The sequence below is a fragment of the Dromiciops gliroides genome, chromosome 2 (genome assembly GCF_019393635.1).
Source record: "Dromiciops gliroides isolate mDroGli1 chromosome 2, mDroGli1.pri, whole genome shotgun sequence".
Taxonomy (NCBI): Eukaryota; Metazoa; Chordata; class Mammalia; order Microbiotheria; family Microbiotheriidae; genus Dromiciops; species Dromiciops gliroides.
Window position 1 is genome coordinate 211546506 of NC_057862.1, and position 16115 is coordinate 211562620.

Consider the following 16115-nt stretch of genomic DNA (forward strand, 5'->3'; position numbering starts at 1 on the left):
TATCAGTTCTTTCTTTGGAGGTGGATACTGTGTTTCATCAATAGTCCTTTGCAACCTTATTATTTTTTTTTTTTTGCAGGGCAATGTGACTTGCCCAGGGTCACACAGTTAGTAAGTGTCAAGTGTCTGAGGCCAGATCTGATCTGAACTCAGGTCCTCCTGAATCCAGGGCCAGTGCTTTATCTACTGCACCACCTAACTTCCCCCCACCTTATCATTTTCTAGATGAGGAAATAGGGACTCAGAGAAATGACCTATTCAAGTCACATCAAGAATTAGTGACAAAGGTAGGACTCATGTCTAGGTCTCCAGGGTTGCTTTCATGGCTGACCATATGGCTGACAGTGTGCCTTTTTCTTTCCTAATTGGCTAATTTATCAATAGATACTAGAAGGCAGTTAAAAAAAAACACCTTTCTTCATTTATGTAAAAATAAATAAACAGTGAATGAAAATAAATGAAACCTGCAAAAAGAAATTTGATTTTTATACTGGAGACAAATTATGTCCTACATAAAAGTTGTACATACAAAAAATTTGTAATAATTTAAACTTCTTATAAAAATGCAACAACCAGACGGAGCCAAGATGGTGGAGGAAAGGCAGTAAGCTCTCGGGGCTCCCAACACGATCACATCAAAAATGCAACAAAGGGTTGCAATTAGTGTCAGGTCGCATGTATTCAGGAAATACCATCTGATTTTGATCTGAGACAAGGAAAAACAGACAATAAAAGTCCTTTTCAAGAGTCTAGAGAAACTGTTGCAAATAGCAAGAAAGTATGTTGTTTTTCAGTAGTGTCCAACTTTTCATGATCCTATTTGGAGTTTTCTTGGCAGAGATACTGGAGTGGTTTGCCATTTCCTTCTACAGCACATTTTACAGATGAGGAAACTGAGGCAAGCAGTGTTAAGTGATTTGCTCAGAGTCACAGAGCTATTAAGTATGAGAAAGAAAGAGTATATATTGAGGGAAATATAGGCTTCAGTTTTCTCATCTGCGAAATGAAAAGATTAAGTGATCAATTAACAAATATTTATTTAATCACCTACTATTTTCTAGGCACTGTGCTAAGCACTGGAGATACAAAAAGAGGCAAAAAAATAGTTCCTGCCCTCAGGAAGTTTATAATCTAATGGGATGGTCTCTAAGATCCATGGTCTATATTTTAACATTCCAGGGGGCAGCTAGGTGGTGCAGTGAATAAAGCACCAGCCCTGGATTCAGGAGGACCTGAGTTCAAATCTCGCTTCAGACACTTGACACTTAAATTAGCTGTGTGACCTTGGACAGGTCACTTAACCATAATTGCCCTGCTGCACCCTCCCCCCCAATTCTTTAAGTTTATGGCTTGCCTCTTTTTCATAAGTGCAGGACTAGAGGAATTAAAAGAATTCATTTCAGTGCTCACCCAACCTGGAATTGAATTTTAGAGCTGGAAAGTGTACCTCATAACTTGCATAAGTGTAGCTCAAATCCTGCATTTTACTGATAAGGATACTGAAGCCCAGTGTGAGGGAATCTCTTGATATTTAAAGCATAATCTGGTTTCAGACTACCTTTCCAAGTGTATTGCACCTTAGTCCCCTTCATATGCCTGACAATCCAACCAAACTGGCCTGGTTGCTGGTCATTTCTCTTCCTCAATGTTACATGTCCCATCTCCATTCCTTTGCACACACTATCCTCTATGCCTGCAACACCTTCCCTTCTCACATCAGCCTCTTGGAATCCTTAGCTCCTTTCAAAACCCAGGTAGGTGAAGTAATGGACACAGAACTTGGAGTCAGAAAGACTCTGTGATGTTTAAAATCTAAATTGTGGTTGCCTTAAATTAGAAGCTTCAGCACCAGTCTTTGGGCATTAAACATTTATTAAAGCATACAGGTATTCACAAGGAGTTCAGAAAGTTAAGAAAAAGCCTATCTAGCCTAGAGTTCCAGCCTGGTTGGGTTCTTCTTCAAGTCCTCCTCCACAAGCCTGCTTTAATCAGGAACTCCCTAGCAAACTGATTGTGAAGCTTTTTATAGGTCTTGAACAGAGGCGGGTCCTTACACACTGCTTCAAGCTGATTGGTTGGTGTCCTCCAAACCCATTGGTTCACTGAACTTGAAGGTGTTCTCAAGTTAAGTTCAAAGTCTAGCTTCTGAAAACCATACCTTCTTAAGGGCTAGCCAGGTGTGATTACAATCTAGTTAACTTTGAAGTAGACTAATCAGCAGTCAATCACTCTCACTTGATACAATCAGTTTAGATTAATCTCCAGGTGGGTCTTTGAGTATCTGCTAAATCCCATTATTTTATTACATTCCCCCCTTTGTTTCTTCTAGGAATAGGTGTTCCTTGATGAAACACCTCAGATACTTAACTGCTGTGAGTCTCTGGGCAAGTCACTTAACCTGTCTCAGTTTTCCCATCTGTAAAATAATAATAGCACCTGCTTCACAGGGTGAAGATCAAATGAGTTAACAATTTTGCAAAACCCAAAGCAATATGTGGAATGTTATCCATTTGATAACGGCCAGCTGCATTTTGAGACCTTTCTTAATCACCAACAGCTACAAGTATCCCCTGAAATCACTTACTTTTCCTTTGTATGTTATTTTATATGTGTATAGGTCATTTCTCCTGATAGAATGTAAGCTTTTTGAAGGAGGGATGAGAGGATTTTTGTCTTTGTATTCTCATAACGTAGCATGATTCCCAGCACACGTAGTAGGTGCTAAATAAATTCATGGTTGGTCAGTTGCCAAGGTCTCACCTAATGAGCAGCAGAGCTTGGACAGGAACCCCAGATGTCCTGACTCCCCGTCCAGTGCTCTCTCTGCCATACTATATCATGCAGAATTAGTAAACTAATAGCAGATGGAATAGAACAACACAAAGATTTCTGCTCACATCATCATGATCAGGAAAATAGAAAAAGCAATTCACTTTGGAAGGGAGATTGGATGTCATGGTATATTAACATTTGCTCATGTCTCATTAATCAAGGAGGTGATCCCACCCAGTAGAACTGCTGATCCTTCTCTCTTCATTTCCCACTGTTTTTAGTATTTTTATTAATAATAATAGGTAGCATTTATGGATGGGTACTTTATATAGCACCTACTATGTACAGGTACTTTATATAGTACCTACTATGTACAGGTATGGTTTTAAGTACTTTACAAATATTATCTTATTGTTATTATCTAGTGTAAGCCACAATAATGGCAGAGTGGATAGCTGGCACATATACTATGTGATCCAGGTAAGTGACTTTATCTCTCAATGTTCTAGGAACTAAGGCTAAGCTGTATGGAAGGTGCCGACCTGTATGGGTAGAGAAAGCTTCTACCATTGAAACTTCTCCACACTAATGAAATCACAGTTCCAGTACCTAGCCCTATTGAGCCATAAAGAGAATAAAAGATAATAATAATAGTTAACATTTATATAGCACCTACTATGTGCCACTAGCTGTGTGACCCTGAGCAAGTCACTTAATCTCTGTTTGCCTTAATCCACGAGAGAAGGAAATGGTGGACCACTCCAGCATTTTTTTTTTTTTTGGTAAGGCAATTGGGGTTAAGTGACTTGCCCAGGGTCACACAGCTAGTAAGTGTCAAGTGTCTGAGGCCAGATCTGAACTCAGGTCCTCCTGAATCCAGGGCCCGTGCTTTATCCACTGTACACCTAGCTGCCCCTCCCCCTTTATGAGAAAGAAAGAAAAGGCACTTGTTTTTTAACTAAAATTTGTGACTCCTATCCATGATGATCTCTCTCAGCCTAAGACTACATGTCCTGCAGCTTTGCTTTCCTCTTTCATATTGTTTCTTCCTTTTTTTTTTTTTAATATTGTTTCAAAGGAATCCTATCCAGACCACCTACTAGAAAGGCATCTTCTATGTAGAGGCTTCTTTGAGCTGTACTCAGGAAAGAGGGATTGAGGAAGCACAAGGGAAATAAACACCGCTGGAAACCTAAAGTCCTTGTTTTAGTTCATTTTAGTTTTCTCTCCTGCTCCCAATTTTTTCCCACAACTCTTTTTTTTTTTTTACAGCAAATTTTCTTTTCCTCCTCTGCCTCCTCCTCCTCCTCTCCTCTTCTTCTTCTTCAAGGCAAGCAAGGTTAAGTGACTTGCCCAGGGTCACACAACTATCTCTGAGGCCAGATTTGAACTCAGAAATGAGTCTTACTGACTCCAGGCCTGACACTCTATCATTGTGCCACCTAGCTGCCCAAGCAAAGCACTCAGTAACATGTTAAGCACTATGGTGCTTTATAGATAGTATCATTAAGCAGAAAAGGGCCAAGGGAGTTTGCACACTGAATAACCTTAGTCCTTTCAGCCTATGTTGCATACACAGATGGTAACTACCATAAGAAGAGTATCTTAAGAATATAACAGGGATACAGAAGGATGGGATATTCCTAGCTTGGGCCGAGGCAGCCTATGGGGCAACCTAGCAATGGGGGAGGGAGAGTCCCAAATTTCTGACCCACTTGGGTCTTTAGGACCTTGTTCTCTCCGGTCAGCAATGTGGTGCATTGTAAAGAGGGCTGGACTTTGAATATCAACACAGATTCTAGCTGTGTGACCCTGGGGGACTGACACAACTTCTCTGAACCTCAGCATCCTCTTCCATGAAATAGGGACAATAATAACCTGTAGAACCTATCGACTTTGTAAGGTGGTTGTGAAGATCAGAGGAAACAAGCTTTCTTCTTTCTTCTTTCTTTTTTTTTTTTTGATGAGGCAATTCGGGTTAAGTGACTTGCCCAGGGTCATACAGCTAGTAAGTGTCAAGTGTCTGAGGTCAGATTTGAACTCAGGTCCTCCTGACTCCAGGGCCAGTGCTCTATCTACTGCTCCACCTAGCTGCCCCTACAAGCTTTCTTCCCAACCATATTATAAGCTGTCCTCATTTGGGCTTGTCCTCATTTCACAGATGAACAAAGTGGAACCAAGAGCAGCTAAATGGATGTTTTTACATGGCTGCTAAATGGTAGAACTGGGAAGAGATCCAGATCTCCTGCCTCCTCCTTGAAAGCTACCCTGATTGACCATGGCTTATATTAAACCTACCCCATTTCTGAATTTTAATGCCACATCATTCATATCAAAGTAGCTAGGTAGCTCAGTGGATACAGCAATGGGCCTGAACTTAGGAAGACTCATCTTCCTGAGTTCAAATCTGGCCTCAGACACTTAGTAGCTGTGGGACCCTGGGCAAGTCACTTCCCCCAGCTTAGCTCAGTTTCCTCATCTGTAAAATGAGCTGGAGAAGGAAATAGCAAATCACTCCGGTATCTCTGCCAAGAAAACCCCAGTGTGGTCACAAACATTCGGACATGACTGAAAAACTACTGTATCATCCATATCATTCATATTATCGAAAATAGCATTTGAGCATACACTTTTGTTTTACCGTTCTCTAGCTGCTGTAAGTCTGTTGAGCCCTGCCTCCCCAACTACTTTAGTATAAATTCCCTAAAGGAGGGAAGTATGTCATCTACTTTTTTATCTGCATGAAGCTTAGTTCAGTGCTACACATATAGCAAAGAGCATTTCATCAGTATTTGACTTAAAATAAGTGGCTTGCTAGATTGTGATCTTCTCCAGGCCAGAAAGCAGACCACATGTGGAATCAGTCCACGGAATAGCCTATACCAAGTTCTGATCTAGTCCCCAGAGCTGACTCATTGGACCAAAGCATCCAACTTCCTTCTGCCTCTGGGGGAGATAAGGAGCTAGCTATCTTAGGGAGAGCTGACTTTCAGAGATAGATAGCGGATATGGCTGTAAGACCCATTGCTAAAGAGGAAGTACTGTGTGATACTGCTAACCAAAAGGGTGGCTATTTAACTGTTCTGGGGCTTGGGCTACATAACACATCAGGCTCTTTTAGGAGAAAGTGACAAACATAAAGCTGGCCCGTTCTTTCCAAAATGACTTCCAGCCAGGGAAGACTGAGCATGTTCAAGGCAGAAATCCAGCCAAGAAATGATAGCAACAACAAGTGAAATTCTAAGATTCCGTGGTTCCTTCATTCTGAAAATTCTGTGAGATCCCATGATTCCATGAATCTCAAATCCTAAAATGCCAAGATTTCATTCATTCCTTAAATAATTAAGGGACTATACTATGTGCAAAGAATGTTCAAAGGGTGAGGAGGGAAAGATGATATTCCTATAGATTAATATGGGCAAAACACTTTGAGAAGAAGAAGAGAGGGAGAGGGAGACAGTAAGTCTGGTAAATTTGAGCCAAATCATGTAGGATTTTAAATGATATGCTAAGGAGTTTTTATTTTATTTTATTTTGTTTTGGTTTTGGTTTTGGTTTTTTTTGGGGTTTTTTGTTTTTTTTTGGTGAGGCAATTGGGGTTAAGTGACTTGCCCAGGGTCACACAGCTAGTAAGTGTTAAGTGTCTGAGACCAGATTTGAACTCAGGTACTCCTGAATCCAGGGCTGGTGCTCTATCCACTGCGCCACCTAGCTGCCCCCTATTTTATTTTATTTCATTGGCAGGGAGTGGGGGGTGGGGTGGGGGGGGTGGAGCAGGCCAATGAGAGTTAAGTGACTTGCCAGGGTCACACAATTAATAAGTGTCAAGTGTCTGACGTTGGATTTGAACTCAGGTCCTCCTGAATCCAGGGCTGGTGCTTTATCCACTGTGCCACCTAGCTGCCCCTGGAGTTTTTATTTTATAAAATATAACTTTGTTTACAAAACACACATATGATCTCCTTTGATCCTCAGGAGCTATGTATTCTTTTTTGGTTTTTTGTATTTTAATACCATCTGTACTTTGTCCCATAGTCCATTGGGAACACCCAAGTGGTGGCTACAATGGCATTGTTGGGGATATTAATTTGCTATAGAAATTTTAACAGATCTTTTCCCTTTCAAAAAATCTGTTCTCCTTCTAGCCCCTCTAAACTTATTCAGGCTGGTACTTGAAAAATAGACAAAATCTGAAGCCTCTCCAACATAGTGGAACCTTGCTAGAGTTTTTGCTTCTCTTTATTAACCTTTGAGCACTAAGGATCACTTGTGCACCATAGAATAAATAGATTTTATGGCCATTAATACTAATAGGCAGTTAATACAAGTATTATTATGCCTATTTAATGGATGAGGAGAATGAGATCAAGAGAGATTAGTCAGCTTGATTGTTACACAGCTAGATCCCCTGTCTCTTTCTGCTATAACATTGTTTTATCATTTGCTGAAGGGCAAGGCAACTAGGAAGTCACTTTTCCTTTCTGTTACCATTACCAATAATGTAATAAGTAGATTATAGTGCTTACATTAAATATTATATTATTATATAGAGTATGTTAACATTATAGTGAGCAACAAGTAGAAGATAGAATATCAGGGCTAGAAGGAGTCCTGAAACCAATCTAGTCTGGGGATTCTTAACCTTTTTTGTGGCTTGGATGGACCCCTTTAGCTATCTGGTGAATCTCTACAGGTACATTCTCAGAATGTTTTTAAATGCGCAGGATTGCAAAGGAAACCAATTATATTGAGATACTTTTTTTTTTAAAGTCAAGTTCACCTCCCCCAGGTTAAGCACCCTAATCTAGTCCAATTCTTTCTTTTGATAGAAGAGCAAAGTAAGGCCCAGATATTTTTAGTGGCCCAGGACAGTTAGTGACAGAGGTAAGGTCAGAACTTAGATCTCTTCTCTCAGTCAACTATTTTAACCACTGTGTCCTTCCTCTTCCCTGTTTGAAGGCAATCTGGAAACATTTTTCTCTTATCTTTTTTTAAAGGTTCCTCTCTGGGGGGCAGCTAGGTGGCACAGTAGATAAAGCACCAACCCTGAATTCAGGAGGACCTGAGTTCAAATCCAGCCTCAAACATTTGACACTTAACTAGCTGTGTGACCCTGGGCAACTCACTTAACCCTCATTGCCACAGGGGAAAAAAAGGTTCCTCCCCGGACCAATGCTGGAATTTCATTTTACAGCTCAGAGAACATAATTCTATCTTTCTTTATGTTCTAGATCTTCTTGGTCCGTCGGGAGAGTAATCTCAAGCACATGATCCTCTCTGTCCATTTCCCTTCCCTGAACGAGACTCTTTCACATGTACTGGAATACAACATTAAAGAAGAAAAGTCAAGTAAGTATATAAACCTTTCCTTTTCTGGCCTTGGACCAATAAGCTGCATTAGCCACTTTCCAACCACAAGCACTTGCCGACAAACATTTGATAGTGTTTAAATTAGGAGGAAAAGAATGTCTTCAGCAGTCACAGCTGAGCAGAGTTTCCTCTGACCTCAAGTCAAGAAAGGCTGCTCTGAATTTGATGCATCACTTTAATTTGCACCTGCCAATGTCATGGGTTATTTTCTCTGCATCCCATATGGCCTCAGTAGAATTTCCTTTCATTTTCAAGAAGTCAAAGGTAAGAAGGCAGCCATTTAAGGAGCAGGCAAATTGAATTGGGAGACAGGATAACTGGGTATCAGTCCCTGCTCCATTACTAACTCAAAACATAACCCTGGGCAAGTAGTAGATTCTTAGAACTAGAAGGGACCTGAGAGGTTCATTTGTTTCGACCCACACGTGAAGCAACATTCTACAACATTCCAATTTTCCCCCTTGCAACTGGCCATAAAATTTCTCTTTTCCCCACTTAGCTGGTAGGTGCAAAAGTACTTTGGGAAGCATAACATTGTCCAAAGATCAGGGATTTGTTTTAAGATGTTTAAACTGAGTCTTCTCAAATGGTTTTGCACTTCAAACAATGATACAAGATTTCACAATTTCCTCTTCTATAAAAAGAGGGAATTAAACTAAATGACCCCTTAGGTTCCTCCCCACTCAATCCTCTGATTCTATGAACCTAGGTGTTTGCTAGAAGTTTCTCACTATTGTTTGGCAGTGACACAAAGACAGGTGGTTAAAAAACAGATGATGAAATTGGCCCCATATTTTGGTTTCCCAGTGACACATTAATTATTCTAGGTTGTTCCTTCATGTGACAAGTCTGACTTCTTTGTTTTTATTGTTATCTTTTTCTCTACATCACCATAATTTCCTAGTATCTCTTTCCTATCCCTCCTAGATAGCTATCCTATAAAACAAATAGCATTTGTTAAAGACAAAAAAGAAAAAAGGAGGAAAAATCAGCATAAACTGGTCAATAAATTGGAATATTCTGAGAATGTTTGCAATGCACACTTGTGAACTTAGCACCTTTGTAATGCGGTGGGGTGGGTAGAAATGTTTTCTCATATTCCTTTCAGGCCATGCTTATTCTTTGTAATTTTTGCAGTACTCACTTTTGAGTTTTCTTGTGGTGGTTCTTTCTATTTATATTGTTTGTAGTCATTTTGTATTTTTATTTCTTGGTTCTGCTTACTTCATTCTGCATCACTCCATGTAGATCTTTCCATGCTTCTCTGTTTTCATCACATTCATCATTTCTTAGAGCCCAGTAATATTTAATTACGTTAATGTACCACAATTTGTTTAGCTATTCCCAAATTGATGGATATCTCTTTTGTTTCTAAATTACCTGCTATCACAAAAAGTGCTATCATAAATATTTTGATGTACAGTAGGACTTTCTTTTTTATCAATGGACACCTGGGGGTATAATAATAGTAATGGATGGAATCTCTGGGTCAAAGGGTATGGACATTTTAGTCACTTATTTGCATACCTTCAAATTGATTTCCAAAATGGTTGTACTGATTCTCATAGCTCCACCAACAATTCACTTGTGTGCCTACCTTCCCACAACTGCCCTGATATTATTTAGTCCCATTTTTTATCTTCAGATCTACTGGGTGGTACAGTGGATAGAGTGCCAGGCCTGGAGTCAGGAAGATTCATTTTCCTAAGTTCAAATCTCGCCTCACACACTTACTTCCTGTGTGACCCTGAGCCAGTCACTCAACCCTATTTGCTTCAGTTTCCTCATCTGTAAAATGAGCTAGAGAAGAAAATGGCAAACCACTCCAGTATCTTTGCCAAGAAAATCCCAAATAGGGTTACAAAGAGTCTGAAACAATTGAACAATAACTGATTCTTTTTTTTCTTTAAAAATAAAAAACTAATTTCTTAAAAGGCAATGTGGTGGGGGCAGCTAGATGGCGCAGTGGTTAAAGCGTTGGCCCTGGATTCAGGAGTACCTGAGTTCAAATCCGGCCTCAGACACTTAACACTTACTAGCTGTGTGACCCTGGGCAAGTTGCTTAACCCCCATTGCCCAGCAAAAAAAAAAAAAAAAAAAAAGGCAATGTGGTATAGTGGAAAGAGTCCTATATGTAGAATTACCTTATGTTTATTTGAGATATATATTTTAATATACTTATGTGTGCATGTTATCTTGCCTATGAGGACAAGTACTTTCATTTTTGTCTTTGAATCCCTTGTTCTTTGTATAGCAAGTTGAGACAGTCACTGCCACCAAAGTTTTTATGGTCTAACTAGGTAGATGATATATTTGAAAAGTTAAAAGGGGGGCGGTGGGGCTAACTATCTAGGCAAGATGGGCAGCTAGGTAGCACAATAGATAAAGCACTGGACCTGGACTCAGAATGAGGAAGATGTGAGTTCAAAGACAGCCTTAGACACTTACTAGCTGTGTGACCTTGGGCAAGTCACTTAACTGCTGTCTGCCTCAGTTTTCTTATCCCTTAAAATGGGGGAAATAATGCCACCTACCTTACAGGGTTATTATGAGGATCAAGTACGGTAATATTTGTAAAATGTTATGTAAATGGTAGCCATTATTATTATTATCCCTTTGCCAATAAACACACTTGATATATTGGAATGAGTAAACCTCATAGCTGCCAAACCAAATTTGGCAGAGTATTGGGAGGTGGGGTATCAAAATGGAAAGGATTATTGTTTATTATTTGAAACTTCTACTAGTGTTTTTTTCAGTGGCTCAGCGGTGACTTTTTAAAAAAATTTGTAATAAACATTTTTATTTATAGTTTTGGGTTCCCATTTTTATCCCTCTTTCCCTCCCTCCCCTAACCTGCTCCCTGAGGTGGCAAACAATCACATATGAGTTATACATGTATGATTATGAAAAACACTACCATATTTGTCATTTTGTACAAGAAAATTTGATTAAAAGAAAAAAATGGAAGAAAATGAAAAATAGCATGCTTCAGTCTGTTACATCAATATCAGTTCTTTCTCTAGAGGCGGATAGTAATGTTTCATCAACAGTCCTTTGGGATTGTCTTGGATCGTTGTATTATTGAGAATAGTCAAGTCATTCACAGTTTCTTCATCAAACAATATTGCTGTCTCTGTGCACATTGTTCTCATGGTTCTGCTCACTTCACTATATATCATTTCATACATGTCTTTCCAGGCCTTTCTGAAGTCATCCTGCTTGTCATTTCTTATAGCACAATAATATTTCATCATCATCATCATATACCACAGGTTGTTTAGCCATTCCCCAATTGATGGGCATTCCTTTGATTTCCAATTCTTAGCCACTACAAAAAGAGCTACTAGAAATATTTTTGTCTTTTTCTCTTTTGGGGGATGTCTTAGGGTTATAAACCTAGCAGTGGTATTGCTGGATCAAAAGAGTATGCACAGTTCTATAGCCCTTTGGGCATAGTTCCAAATTACTCTCCAAAATGGTTGGATCTTTTTACAACTCTACCAACAGTGGATTAGCAACAGTGGTCACTTCTTAAAAGTCACGTCCGGGGGAACACAGGGTCTGACAGGGCCTATCAAGGTAAAGAGGCTTTTAGTATGATTATAGTATCATCACAAATGACACAGATGTGTCATCCAAAGAGTTACCTAGCAAGTAGAAAAGGATTCACTTGGGGGCAGCTAGGTCGTGCAGTGGATAAAACACTGGTCTTGGATTCAGGAGGACCTGAGTTCAAATCTGGCCTCAAACACTTGACACTAGCTGTGTAACCCTGGGCAAGTCACTTAACCCTCATTGCCCTGCAAAAAAAAAAAAAGGATTCACTTGGGCAGCTATGTGACACAGTGGATAGGATGCTGCACTTGGAATCAGTTCAGATACAATCTTCAGACATTACTAGCTATATGACCTTAAAGAAGTCATATATAACCTCTTTTTGCCTCAGTTTTCTTATCTATAAAATGGGTAGAATAATAGCACCTGCCTCCCAGGGTTGTTGAAAGGATCAAATGAGAAAATATTTGTAAAACTTAAAGCCTTATATAAATGGCCAGAATGTTGGCCACAAGGGAAAGAGGGGTTGAGAGAAAAGAGAAGGATTTTGTATCAGTTAAGAGTATCTTCAACAATGAAATCATGTATTATTATTTTTTTTGAAGCATGTATTTTTTTATCATAAGAATATTTTGTTATTTTCTAGTTACATGTAGAGATAGGAATCATGTATTCTTTTTTTTTTTTTTTTTGCGGGGCAGTGCGGGTTAAGTGACTTGCCCAGGGTCACACAGCTAGTAAGTGTCAAGTGTCTGAAGTCGGATTTGAACTCAGGTACTCCTGACTCCAGGGCTGGTGCTTTATCCACTGCGCCACCTAGCTGCCCCTCCCCAAGTATTCTTAAAGTAGGAAGCATTATTTGGAAAGAGAACATTGGACCCTCGGAGGAATGCTAGAGAACCTCTGGTGCAGTCCCCTCATTTTATAGATGAGGAAGCACAAAGAGATTTCGTGATTTACTCTTGGCACTATAGTTATGCGGTGGCAGAATTGGGCCTCAGACCCTTTTTCTTTTGATTCCAAGTGTGATTTTTTTCCTGTACATCAAGCTTCCGATCAGTCTGAACCAGGGGACGTACATGAGTTGAAAAGGCATCTCACTCCTTAAAATGGATGTAACTTCCCTAGTCTCTTGGCCAACTTCTCCAATATTGATTAAAAAATGCTCTTGGGGCAGCTAGGTAGCACAGTGGATAAAGCACTGGCCCTGGATTCAGAAGGACCTGAGTTCAAATCTGGCCTCAGACACTTGACACATACTAGCTGTATGATCCTAGGCAAGTCACTTGACCCTCATTGTCCACCCACCCCCCCCCCCCCCCCCCCCCCCACAAAAGTGGCTTGCCCAGGGCCATCCAGCTAGAAAGCACCTGAGGAAGGATTTGAACTCAGATCTTTTTGAATACAAGTCCAGTGTTCTAGTCATTACTAGACTTGGGTGCTTCTAGGTGGTAGAAGTAATTACAACTCCACAAATATTTATTGAATGGTTTGTATGTTCTACACCACGCTAGGCAATGGTCAAATAAGACAGGGTCACTTCCCAGAAGATGCTAGCAGTACCAATGGAGAGAAAAGGCATACACAGGAAAAATTAGTTTGTAATATTAGATAGTATGGGAGATTCAACTGCTTCATTCAGTTCTGAATACCTTGTTTTAGAAAGAACATTGATATACTAGAGCAGTCAGAAAGGGACCAGTGTAGCAAGAGTCCTGGAAATCATATCATGAGCATCAGCTATGAGACAGATGATTATTTCTCTCTTATGCTAATAACCCTTTACTGGTGGGGAGATCTGGGACTTTTTTCCCTTCTGAGTTCCTCAGTCTCTACTACTTCAAATCAGTCCCTGAACAATAGGGCTGATAATGAATTTGGATTTAGCATTCTCCTCACTTTCCTTCAGATTCCACCCAACTGGGGAGGCCCATTGTGGAGTGTTTTTTTGTTTTGTTTTGTTTTTGGTGAGGCAGTTGGGGTTAAGTGACTTGCCCAGGGTCACACAGCTAGTAAGTGTCAAGTATCTGAGACTGGATTTGAACTCAGGTCCTCCTGACTCCAGGGCCGGTGCTCTATCCACTGCGCCACCTCAGTTGCCCCAGCCCATTGTGTTTTACTGGGCTTGGATAGGGGTGGAGTGGGGAGATCCTGTCTGGGAGTAAGAGTGACATAATCAAAGTCATATCCCTCAGCCCCTCATTAGAATAGTTTGTCCTCTCATTATAATATTCATTATTCTCATTAACTGTTAACCAATCAGAGTTGGCTGCCATCTATCAGGAACATCCACTCTTCAAAGGTCATATAAGGGTCAGTAGGCTGCCATGATCCATCTTCAGTTCAGGAGAGACGGCCAAATGACCAATCCCTTTTTTAATTACTTGCTAATCATAATTAATAAAATGATTACTTATCCAGAAATTGTCTCTCAAACTTTTTATATATCACAGCTGAAGGGATTTTTATCTGTTTATTTATATACTTTCGTATATTTGTATATTTGTTCTATTAATCATGGGGGTGTGTAGTCAGGAGAAGAGAAGAACAAGGGGATTATTGTTGCTGTTCAGTCATGTCAGTTATGTCCAACCCTCCAAGATCCCACTTGGGGTTTTTTTGGCAAAAAGACAATGGAGCAGTTTGCCATTTCCTTCTCCAGCTCAGTTGATAGATGAGGAAACTGAAGCAAACAGGGTTAAGTGACTGGCCCAAAGTCACACAGCTAGTAAGTGTCTGAATTTGACTCAGATCTTCCTGACTCCCAGGCCCCTATACTCTATGCACTATACCACTGAGTTGCACTCAAGGAAGTACACAGTAGCTATCTGTTTAAAGAGCTAGCATTTCACTTGTCCTCTTTGGCCTGTTTGGCCCCAAAGGGCAAACTGAAAGCAAAAGGTAGAAGTTACAAAGAGCAGACTTAATGTAAAGTAAAACTGCTATTCCAGAGTGGAAGTATCGCCTCAAGGGTTAGTGAATTCATTATCACCTGGAAATCTTCAAATAGTTAAAAGTGTTGTGGCAAAATGATTAGACTACTGGACTTGGAGTCAAAAGATCCTGCCTCTAAAACTTATATTCTAAGCCTCAGTTCACTCATCTATAAAATGGGTATATTAATGACACCTATATTAGTTCATCAGTTCACAAGCATTTCTTAAGAAATTATGATGTGGCAGGTACAACAGGGTTGTTAAGAAGATCAAATAAGATAATATATTCAAAGAATTTTGCAAACTTGAAAGCCATATATTAATGTCAATTATTATTCAAGCAAAAGCTAGACAGCCCTGCTTGGCCTCTGAGAATAGAAGTGAGGAAGCTGGAAAGAAGCAAATTTAGGTGTGATATAAGGAAATATTTCCCAACGAATGGATGAATGGACAAAGCATTTATTAATCACTTACTATGTGCCAAGCACTATGATAAGCTATTGGGTGGGGATACCAACAGAAAAATGAAAAGTCAGAGCTCATATTTGTTGGAGAGATAAGTAAACAAAAGTTCAGCTTTAGACCACAGGGGAAAGCCCAGAAGTCTGAGTGGGTACATAGTGGTCCTCTGTTGCCCCATGAAGGAATCTTCTATAACATCACTTGAAAACCTATGGTGAGGGGGAACTCACTATCTTATCTGGCAGTTTACTAGCTAATACCATAATGAGAATTAGATTATCTGATTAATCCATTACTAATTTTTTTCCACGTGCAGACAGCAGGGCCCTGAAAGCATGGAACAGAGGAAAGGAAGGCTTTGACAGGTATGAAGAAAAGGTTCCAAAAATAGATATTCACCAAACTTACATGTAATAGCTAATAATAATAATAACCCACAACAATAATAATAACTAGCATTAAGTTTGCAGAGTACTTTACGAATATTATTTCATTTCCTTCCAGCTCTAAATCCTAATCTTTGATCAAATCCTACAGTGAGAAAAAATTGGGTGAATTCCATTGTAAGACTAAGTAAATAAGAATTTAATTCACGATCAATTTGTCCACCATACATTTGTTAAGAATCTAGGGGCAGCTAGGTGGCGCAGTGGATAGAGCATGGGCCCTAGAGTCAGGAGGACCTGAGTTCAAATCCAGTCCTCAGACACTTAACACTTACTAGCTGTGTGACCCTGGGCAAGTCACTTAACCCAAATTGCCTCACTATAAAAAGAATCTAGCACGAACAGTTTTAATTTGCCGTATAAGATAAATTGAGTCCTGGTCTCTGCCCATAAGACGTTTGCAGTTTTGTAGAAGGGATGAGACATTACACAGACTACTCATACAAATTAGAAATGTGAATAAACGCAGGAAGGCATTTATTTTTATATGTTTATTTATATACTTTCATATATTTGTATATTTGTTCTATTAATCATTACGTCATCACAGATCATTAATTATTTGTATTGA

The 16115-nt window shown here is 39.7% G+C and overlaps 1 protein-coding gene across 1 annotated transcript in view; it reads left to right on the forward strand.

Moving 5' to 3' along the window:
- The window catches only part of RIN3 (Ras and Rab interactor 3), a 163093-nt gene that overhangs the window by 59902 nt on the left and 87076 nt on the right, over nt 1–16115 (forward strand). The window contains exon 3 of the mRNA XM_043980311.1: nt 8004–8121. Coding sequence (XP_043836246.1) covers nt 8004–8121 — 118 coding nt within the window. The remainder of the gene's footprint in view (nt 1–8003; nt 8122–16115) is intronic.